The 10921-nt window shown below is 37.7% G+C and overlaps 1 protein-coding gene across 2 annotated transcripts in view; it reads right to left on the bottom strand.

Annotated features, from left to right (window-relative positions):
* Positions 1–9950, bottom strand: part of PPP1R42 (protein phosphatase 1 regulatory subunit 42) — a 34123-nt gene extending 24173 nt beyond the window's left edge. For both annotated transcript variants that reach the window (XM_028158772.2, XM_008150362.3), the window contains exons 1-4: positions 9865–9950; positions 4416–4632; positions 2030–2196; positions 1060–1198 (exon numbers count right to left, since the gene is read on the bottom strand). In XM_028158772.2, the coding sequence (XP_028014573.1) occupies positions 1060–1198; positions 2030–2196; positions 4416–4544 (435 nt within the window). In that variant the 5' untranslated portion in view covers positions 4545–4632; positions 9865–9950. The remainder of the gene's footprint in view (positions 1–1059; positions 1199–2029; positions 2197–4415; positions 4633–9864) is intronic.
* Positions 9951–10921: the final 971 nt, after the last annotated feature.

Raw genomic sequence — 10921 nt, forward strand, 5'->3', positions numbered from 1 at the left:
AGATCTAAGGGCCAGGATTCTCTACAAAGATCGGATCCACACACAGATAACATAGAGAAGATACTTTCTGACACTTTTTAAGACTTGAAATATAGGTTTAAAAATTATGCCTTATATTTAGAATTTCAAAATCTGCTTGACTTATTGTAATGATTCTCTAGGTTGTTTAAAAATTGAGTAAGCAAAAATATTTTCAGCGGTATTTTATAGTAAAACTATCCATTCCCACAGTGTTGTCAGTCTACTTGGATCAGTTGAGGTTGAGCTCAGACACAGTTGATTCTATGGGGAGGTTAGAGGGGTAGGATAGAAACCAAGTCACCTCTTTCTTTTCCTATTTAAAGCACTGTCCTTTCATTGTTATATGTTTGGTTCAAAAACCTTATACTGCCCTCCATTTCTTGGCCCTCTGAAATAAAACCAACAAAATCTGTAAATATAACAACCATGTTCCATTGTCCAGAACCAAAGTTAGCTTTCCTCTAACAAATCCTGCTTTGAGGATTAGCAAAAGCCTCTATGGCGCCCTCTGGTTGCTCAACTCATTGTGACACCTCCATGTGATGTCAGGTGACAGCTGGAGCATCAAATCCAGCGCTCTCAGATCTATCTGCTTCTGATGAGTCACAGCCATATGAAGAGCAATCTACAATCAAATCAGAATCCAGCGAAAAAATGACTTATTGTAATGATTCTCTAGGTTGTTTAAAATTTTCCAAATGTGCACTCCTCTTTCCTTAGGCTTTTTGAGTTATGATAATCAACAAGGTTAAAATGATGAGTGAATTAACATTGTTAGCACTTCATACTTTACATAATCTTTTAATATCCTCCTTTTGTTTCTTCCAATGGCCCTAGAAGTAGTTATTACCCCCACTTTATAGCTGCTGAGTCTCTGAGGAATTATGTGGGAAAAATTAGTTTTAGCCCTCAAATAAAATCTCAGTTGGCCTGTAAATATTCAGAGAATCTACATATCCAAATAAACCTTAACCACCTTCCTGGTCCATAACTGTTAATCACGACATTCTCTGTTAGAATACTCAAATGTAGCCTTACTGCCAGAGATTGAAGACTTCTTGGATCAAACAGAAGCTTTTCTCCAAGGGGAAGCCTCTGACTCTCAACATGAAGCTCTCTTAGCCCTTCTAATCCTTCTAGACCTTCTACGACAGCAATGTAATTGCCTCCCAGATACCTGCAAAATAGAAGACATAATTTAAAATAGACATTCTATGATCACTATGGTCTTTAAACATGATAAAAACATAACAAAATCATTGAACTGTGTGAAAATTATACATACAGAATGTTCTCTTTATACTGAATTAATGAAAAGTTTATATGATTTTTACATGTAATTTAGTCTAAGAAATTTTTTTTAAGTGAGAGAATGGTAATAGTCCTTATTAAACTATTTACCCATACTCCTCATATATAGAGTGCAGAAGAATCACCTAGGATTGTAGGTTTAAAAATGAAGATTTCTGGGCCTAACCCACAGAGATTCTGATTTGACTATCTAAAGAACCCAGCATTTCCCATCCCACTGTCCTCTCCCCATTCTAAGGCCCCTGGCCCACTTTTTGAGAAGCACTGATAGTTCTTTTAGTCTGGGGATATTGGATCCACCAGTCTTCATTGTTTAATTAAAATCATTATAGGCACAATAAATGCCTTTTTATAATCAAGGCTACATCAACATTCATTTTATGACCCTGTCCTTTTCAGAAATGTGATTCTGAAAGGCACAAAACTCATTTAAGTTCCATGGAAACTTTTCTCACTATTTGAGCCTACATAAGGATGTTTTTAGGTTTTCCTATAAGCCCTTATGACAACCTCCTGCAAAAGAAAAGTATACCAGACTTAATAAAACACAAATTGTTTGATATTACATTTGAAACAATTATTTTGTATTAATACTACTAAAAGAGAATAAAAATTGTGGCCTGTTCCACAAAACAACAGGAAATAACTGTATGCAAAAATATTACTGTAATGATGACAATTAAATAAAAGCACTTACAGTTTTTCCAGTTTCTTTAATGAACTGAGGTTCTCTATACATGAAATACAATTGTTTTGTAGGTACAGGTGGGTCAGATTTATGGCAAAATTCAAGTTAGTTATTTGACTAATATGGTTATCATATAAATATAAAACACTAAGATTTTTACAAAGAGAGAGGTCATCCTAAAAGAAAAACAAAAACAGGTCATACTTAATTTTTCTTGAAAACTTGTTTTTAAGATAGTTTTTCACTTAAATCATTCTGTAATATTCTTAAGTTTAATATAAAAGAACAATATCTCTTCTTAGCAGTCAAAACAAGACTAGAATAACTACAAAATTAGTTCTAGGTTTTAGTATTCTGTAACTATATCTATAAAATTGTATTTGTTAAGAAATATTTTCCCAGTGTAACCAATTTTTCTTGGAAGCAATTAGGCTTCCCTGGAAGTTGGAGTATTTAAAAAATTATTGCTCCAACATTATAAATCAGGTCTTCTTAGTCTTTCTGTAGGATTGGAAGTAACTGTTGTGATTTATAATACTGAAAATTGGAAGTCAGCTAGATATTCAAGAACAATGGATTGATAAAGAAACTATGATTATGCCATTGAAGGAAATACCATATAGCCATTAAATATCCTTTAGCTTCTTTAGTAATATCTTATAGATTTCATAATAAAATGAGAACAATACATTCAGTGAACCACTATTGCAAAATTATTTGAATGTATGCCTAGAAAAAAGACTGGAAGGACATTTTCCTAAATGTTAATAGTGATTTTCTCTACATGTAAAATTAAAAGTCAGTTTCTTTCTTTTTATATGTATTTTATATAAATGAACACCAATTACATTTGAGATAAGAAAAATAATTAAAGGTATTTTAAAAGGCTCTCATTTCTTGTGTGCTGGTAAAGTCAGCCTAGACTGAGTAGGCAAGAGATAGAGTGAAGTTTTGCTCAAAAATATCTCAGCTTTTATTATAATCTTTTAAAATACAACCACATCTTGGTAACTTTAAGTTTACAAGTTATTTTCAGTGTAAATTGCCTTACATCAGTTTGCTTTCCTCCTAACATCCACACTGAAGAAGCATTGATTGTGAGGGGCCAAACAACTTTAAAGGGAGGCGCTAGAGAAAGCAGACTAAATATAGTATGGTGAGGTAGAGAGCTTTGGGCAACAAAAGAGAAACATGAGATTTGGGCCATTGGATTCATGAGAGAAGGATCATCAGAAAACTGGAAAAAGATGTAGAATGGGAACTGGAAAAAACAAACAAACAAACAAACAAACAAACAAAACTTCCATTGTCTTAATTGACAATATTGCCTGGGGCTTGGTGTTTTCAAAATGTATTCATTCATTCATTCAGTAAATATTCATTAAGCACTTAAAATGAGACAGGCACAGTATTGGATGGGGAATTTAGAGTGATGTGAAGAAAATAGGCATAGTCCCTGCCCTCATGTGGGTTATATGTTTCCAAGAAATTTCCTCTCATCTATTGTCTTTAGCATTTTATTATAGACTAGATGCCCGATGCACAAAGATTCGTGCAGAATGGGCCTTCCTTACCCTGGCTGCTGGCACAGCCTTTGCTCCAGCCTGGAGACATCTTTCCGCCTTCCCACGATGCCCAGAGGCCTGGAGCAGCTGGGGCAGTGTGAAATGCCTGCGTCCCGCCTGCCTGTGTATGCAAATTAGCCCACCGTCTTTGTTGGGTTAATTTGCATACTCACTCCTGATTGGCTGGTGGGTGTCGCGAAGGTACGGTCAATTTGCATCTTTCTCTTTTATTAGTGTAGATAATGGATACCAATACAAATTATCCAAATGGGTTATTGCTGTCTTTAAAGTTTCCCAAATTAAAGTCAAGAACTGTCTTAACACAGAGAAAATGTAATTTCAGAGTATATCCAAGTGAACAAAATCTTGTCTGATGTAACTGAAAGAGTATAATCTACATGTATATAACCATTAAATTCTGTGGGAAAAAGATTTAAAGTTTTGAAATATGGTAATCACATAGTTAATTTTTACTATTTTTATATGTTAAAATTCATATTTCAAGGTTAGGGAATTACATATGAGTAATTATCTTTGAAATTATTTTCCAGCATGTGCTTTTAAATCTAGTTTGCTATACAGTAGAGTATTTTAGGGGAACACATATATTTAACACATATATTTAACAATCACATGGCATATTTTATAGAAAGTTAATTTTAAAAAGTTTAACATAAGCAGGAAATTAAATAACACAATATACAGCTAATGAAAATATAATTAATAAGAATAATCAAAATATAGTTAATAAGAAGGTATACCTTGACAACAATTTCTAAACTTTACATGGTTAATTATATAAAAATTAGAAATAATTTCAGAGTTCTTACAATTGCATCTATATTTCTGTCTGAAAAATTTATATGAGTTATTTTCTTAAGGTATTGTAAGGTGGTTTCTTCTTTTCTTGGTTTAAAGTTGCTGTTTTTGGCAATTAGATCCAAGGTCAGTCGAACCATGATTTCTGTCTAAATCAAATTAGTATTTTAGTTCTGTTCTGATGCCATGCCAAGAAGCAGTTTTAGGTATTGCTTTATGCGCAACTTTCTAAAAATTAAAGGAAAAAAAAAGGAATATTTAGAAAAAATCATTTTGACATTTTAAGTTTCTTATATAAAACTATTTGATTAGCTAGTTCATAGACATTTTCAGGGACATTTAGGTATTTTCTAAGTTTATAGACCAAATTCTTTTATTATAAAATTAAAAACACCAAAATTAAATACACAAGGCTCATTTACTTTTAAGTTTTTTCCTCTCCCTAGTATTGAATTTTTATTGTGGCCGTCTGTTAAAATATCATTTTTCTCTCTTGAAGTAGAAAAGGATTCTCAAGGATTATCATCTAGTGTTGTCATGTGAAGAAACTAAGGTTCAAAGATTTGTCTGGAACTACTCAAGCGAGTGGCATGTAAGAATGAGATCAAGTCTTCTGGCTCCTTTTCCATAATATCTGTTGTGATCATATTTACTAAATCCCCAAATCAGAACAAATGGTATGAGAACTTTGAATATATACCTAGGACAGTGATGCAAAATACTTGAAAATGGGGCTGGCGTTGAAATTTTGTTATGCTACTACAACTACCTATAATAATAAAAATGTAATATGCTAATTAGACTGGACAGCCAAACGACCTTCCAGACATCCTTCTGGATGACCTTCTGGATGAAGCCGGGGCTGTGAGGGCCGAGGCAAGCTGCTGCAGTTGCGAATTTCGTGCATCAGGCCTCTAGTAATCCATAAACAGGTAACAATGCAATATTTCTCAATCCAGACAGCCTGGTTTCAAACTTTCACTCCACTGCTCATCAGTTGGGCAATCTTGGGCATGCTACCTCAATTTCTTATAAAATTAGGCTAATATCCAAGGGATAGTATGAGGATTACATGAGTATTCTACACAGTGCCTGGTACATAGGCCAACAAATGTTTGTCATCATCATTATTATTCTACTATTTTGTTCACAGATAAGGCAAACACTATTCACTTCACTATTTCATCTGGAATACAGGGTGTCCCCAAAACATGTATACACACTTTAACAGATGATAGCTCAATTGATGTTTCTTTCTTTTCAGCCAGACTAAGCTTTGAACAAAGGAAATTCATCTTAAATGCCACTAGAAGTTTGAAAACGCAGTTGAAGTATAATCACTGCCTTTGTAATTATTCAAAGTGTGAATACATTTTGGGGGGACACAAAAAATATGTACATACTTTAACAGTTGATAACTCACTTAATTTTCACACCTCTTGAGGCTTAACTAATTCAAAATAATGGGTGAAGCCCAACTAAGCTTTGAATAAAGAAAATTTAGTCCTAGCCAGTTTGGCTCAATGGATAGAGCGTCAGCCTGTGGACTGAAGGGTCCCAGGTTCGATTCCAGTCAAGGGCACATGCCTGGATTGCAGGCTCAATCCCCATTAGGGGGCGTGCAGGAGGGCACCCAAACAATGATTTTCTCTCATCATTGATGTTTCTATCTCTCTCTCCCTCTCCCTTCCTCTAAAAAAAAGCAATAAAAATATTAAAAGAAAAAGGAAATTTATCCATTAGACTTTTTTATAGGGATACATAAAAGATAAAATTAACAGTACAAAACCAGCAGTAGTTGACGAATTGAGGACGCACAAATACCAAGCCAAATGATTCTTGATGTTTGCGATTCCATTGTTTTGCATTATCAGCAGTGCCTAGACCAGAACAATCATCAGTTTGAAAACAGGCATTGACAAAAAAAAAAAAAAAAGAAAATCATTCATTTTTGTCGATTATTTTAAATTTTGAAAATGAACTATATATTAATAAACACTGACTTTATGATCATTCAGTGTGTATCCAAGTTTTGGCAACTATGAATAAAGTTATTATAAACATCAAAAACAAAAACAAAAAAACAACAAAGTGTATAACATTTTGGGGGGACACCCTATATTAGAGTTATTAAATAAGGGGAACATGCTATTAATCAAATATTGCTCTATGTAAGCTATGCATATGTGGTCCATAGTTTGAGATAATCCATTTTTTGTAGTCATTTAAGTGATACATACTCCAGTTTCTCCAATTTTGCTTTTGATGCAAAGCACCAGTGGGGTTCCTTGGCTTGGCCTGTGGGATTGGGCCGAAACCGGTTCTTGACATCCCCCGAAGGGTCCCAGGTTGTGAGAGGGTGCAGGCCAGGCCAAGGGACCCCACTAGTGCAGGATCACGGCCGGGGAGGGACTATGGGAGGGCTCCAAGGTGTGTCCAGCCCATCTCGCTCAGTCCTGACTGGCCAGACACCAACAGCAAGCTAACCTTCCAGTAAGAGCATCTGCCTCCTAGTGGTCAGTGCACGTCATAGTAAGTGGTTGAGCAGCCTTAGCATATCATTAGCATATTACGCTTTGATTGGTTGAATGGTTGACCTGCCGACCGGCCGACTGGACACTTAGCATATTAGGCTTTTATTATATAAGATGTATCTGGGATTTCACCAACCAAACACCTCAATTCGTGTGGTATTCTGGGCATGAAAGATTAGTATTGACAGATCAAATTTCAATCACGACAATAATATTATGAACAAAGTTACTAATTAAGATAACTTTTCTTAATGTTGCCTAAAATACTTCATAAAATATATCATCATAAAAGTATAAAGAATAACAACACCCATGAACATTACAAGTATATTTGGAACCCAGATCTATACTTTTCTCCCTCTCCATGCTTTTAAATTTAATTTATCATAACTTTAGACATTCCTCTTTGTCTTTATACTTTTACTACATATGTATGAATATCTAAACAACATATAGTATTGTTTTTCACCTGTCATAAATGACATTATTCTGATTCCCATTTTCTTCTTTGCTTAATTTTTTGTTTGTGAAACTCTTCAGGGTCGAAAGCCTAAAGTGGCTCTAAAATATTTGCAATGCTGTATAATATTCCATTGTAAGAAATTTAGTCTAATGACAGATCTTTGGGCGTTTTAATTTTTTTGCTTTTACAATGTTGCTCTTATGATTCTAGTATATATATATATATATATATATATATATATATATATATCATCTTAGCATATTTGCAGGAGCTTTTGTAGGGTTTAAAACTAGTGATGGCTGCTTCAGGGTTGCACATATTGAAAATATGATTTCTTTGGCTGCTGTTTAAAAATTTTAGAACTTTTTCTGGAAATTTTAAATATCTTTTTTACACTGATAACTGTGCTGAAATGCAGATCTTAAAGAGGTTATACACAACAGGGTTTCTCCCTTACAGCTGAGGCAGGAGACTGCTGTGCAAGTGGCCATGCAGGAGCAACCCTGTACTAGGAAGGATGTGATGCCCTGTGGGTAACTGACCAATGGGAAACCAGAGCCATGAAGGATTTATTCTCCCTTCTTTCCCCCATGGACTTTAAGGAGGCACAACCATTTCAAAATGTCCCTCTGAAATCATGTTTAGAACGTTTTGCTCTCTCCATCTCTGTCTCATTTTTTTATTGTCCTGTCTCCCCTGTTTCCCTGTGATAACAGCCCCCAGAAACTGTTATAACAGAGTTTTTGCTTCAGGCTCTGCTTTCTAACCTAGGCTAAAAGAAACATTTTGGATCATGTGAATTCTCATGAATGACCACACTATAAATGGATTTTGTCTCTAAGTTCCATTACACTAATTGGTTTGTATAGAAATAAATTTAATTCTCTCAGATAATTAGAAAATGAAAGAGGCAAACATAATATATACATGACTTATTAAACCAAGAGAAGGCCAATGGACCTCTTTAGCAAATTATAGGAAAACTTTCCAGGGGCTTGAATGTGGAAAGGGAGAGAATTGAATCAACCCATAACATCCTATATAATAAAAGCCTAGGTGGTGTCACACCCTTGTGTGATGCCCTTGTGTGACGTTGTCACAAGATGGCCACCACAAGATGGCCGCCACAAGATGGCAATGCACACAGCAGAGGCGGGGCCTGGTGGCCGCATCATGCGGTGCGGAGGAGGCGGGTCGTAGCAGGGGAGGGCAATCAGGCTGGCAGGGGAGGGCAGTTGGGGGTGATCAGGCCGGCAGGGGAGCAGTTAGGGGGCATCAGGCAGGCAGGTGAGCGGTTAGGAGCCAGCGGTCCCGGATTGTGAGAGGGATGTCCCAGATTGGAGAGGGTGCAGGCCAGGCTGAGGGACCTCCCCCCCTTGCATGAATTTCATGCACCAGGCCTCTAGTACAATAATAGAAGCTGTTAATCAAAAGAACCTGCATCGCAACAGTCAGATCCACAAAAGAGAATTGTTTCATCCAAACACCACCATTTATCATGTTTAAATTTCATATAATAATTTTAAACTTCATTGGCATTATAGTTTGTTTTAGAGAAATTATAAGCTTCAGGAGTTTAAACTTAGGTTGCATTTGGATACATTTTAGAAGGTTATAATAAAAATAATTATGTCAACACGTGTAGGGTGTCCCTGGTTTTCTTTTTAAAAAGGTCCCTTATTTTCCAAAGTCTGAGAAACAGTTTTTTTTTTAAATTTATTTTTATTGATTTCAGAGAGGAAGGCGGGGGGGGGAGAGAGAGAGAGATCAATGATGAGATAGAATCATTGGTCTGCTGCCTCCTGCACGCCCCCTACTGGGAATCAATGGGGACCCTTCAGTCCGCAGGCCTACGCTCTAGCCACTGAGCAACCGACTAGGGTGAGAAACTGCTTTTTCATATTTTTTCCATAGTCGATATCTCTGTTATCTCGGGGCTTCACTTGCCAGAATCTCTCTCCAGATGGCCAGGGCGGGCACTTGGAGCTGCTTTACAGGCGCTCTGGGAATCCATGGGGGGGGGGGGGCGGGATCCCCTTGGCTTTCATCATCTCGAGGCTCCTACTGGCTAGATGCGGTGGAGTTTCAGACTGAGACTGTGTATTTCTCTTAGCTAGCCCCAGGCTCACTGGCTTCCAGATGCTCTCAATCGCTCATGCTTTCAGACTTTCCCCTTTTCAAACTCAGGTCCGCACCCACAGATCCCGCTCCCTCGGCTCCGCGGCCACTCCTCCACCCGTTTCCCTCCTCCAGAGCTGTTTCCCAATCTTGCCTGATTATAGCCATTTGTTTAAAACACAAATTTCCAGGTTTTTTTCTAGAAATTCTAGATGTCTAGAGATATAGGCTCAGGGATCTGCATTACAACAAGTGCCCCAGGAAAGTCTTACTGGCAGGCAAGTTTGAGAAACCTGGCTCTAGGGTTCCCTAGGTCCCCACGCTTCTTCCCTGAATGCACCTCACCGGTCCTGGATGAGCCGGGTTAGTAACTCCGGTTTGGTAAGTGTCGCCAGTGCCAGCTTCCTCGGCTGCCCACCTGTGGTTGCCAGGCGACCAGACACGCTTGGTCTGTTCGCGGCTCAGGAGAGATCTCGCGAGGTTTCCGGAAGCGCCCTCCTCTGTGGCGTCGCGGGGTCCTGCTCCCTCTGACGCCTGGCGGGAGGGTGGCCCTAGACAGGGTCTGAATGAAGGCAGTCAGCTTGAGGAGGCGGCCAGGCATCTGTCACATTGGCGTGTTAGTGCGCTCACTGCTTGTCTCTTGCCCTCTAGACTTCAGTATTCCAATCTGGCACTTGGCACAATATGTCTTGTCCTAATAAATGTCACCCTCTTCTCTCCTCGCCTCAAGGTAGCAATAGAACACACTTTTTTTTCTCCCCCTCCTTAATTCTTATTTTCCCTTATAAGACTGAAGGACTCGGCTTGGAATGAGCACACATCCTTTCTGAAGCCTTTCTAGATACTGGGTCTTGTTAAGTCATTACTGCTTTCTGCCCCCAAACAACTAGGATATATTAAATTCTTTAGCACAATACTTACCACACTACTGTATGTTTGTTAGTTACCCATATCTTTAATAAAATGGTAAATTCTTTAAGAGCAAGGATTGTGTCTTTTATCTTGCTATTCCCGGGACTTGGCCAAGTGCTTTCTAGATTAGCAGCCACTCCATAAGTGTTTGTTAAAATAATTTATCAATGCAGGAGAAGAAGAATAATAGAAGGAGGAACTGACATTTATAGTGGAAAGACTGGGACTCATTAGGGATATGGTAAAGTGAGCAATCTGGATGTAAGGGACAGTGAAAGCTGTAAAACAAGGGGTGACAGCTGTGATCTAAGGAGGAGGGGGCATGCTGGAAAAGTCATTGCTGTTCCTTTAGCAAAGAAGGGCCAGAGGAGATTGTTAGAGTTACAAGGCAGCTTAGAGCCCATGTGGACAGTCCAATTTGCCATTTTGCAGGTAAGGAAAGCCCCAGGCCTAGAGATAGGGAAGAAATAGGCTGAAGGTCACAACTGAG

The sequence above is a fragment of the Eptesicus fuscus genome, chromosome 19 (assembly GCF_027574615.1).
Source record: "Eptesicus fuscus isolate TK198812 chromosome 19, DD_ASM_mEF_20220401, whole genome shotgun sequence".
NCBI lineage: Eukaryota > Metazoa > Chordata > Mammalia > Chiroptera > Vespertilionidae > Eptesicus > Eptesicus fuscus.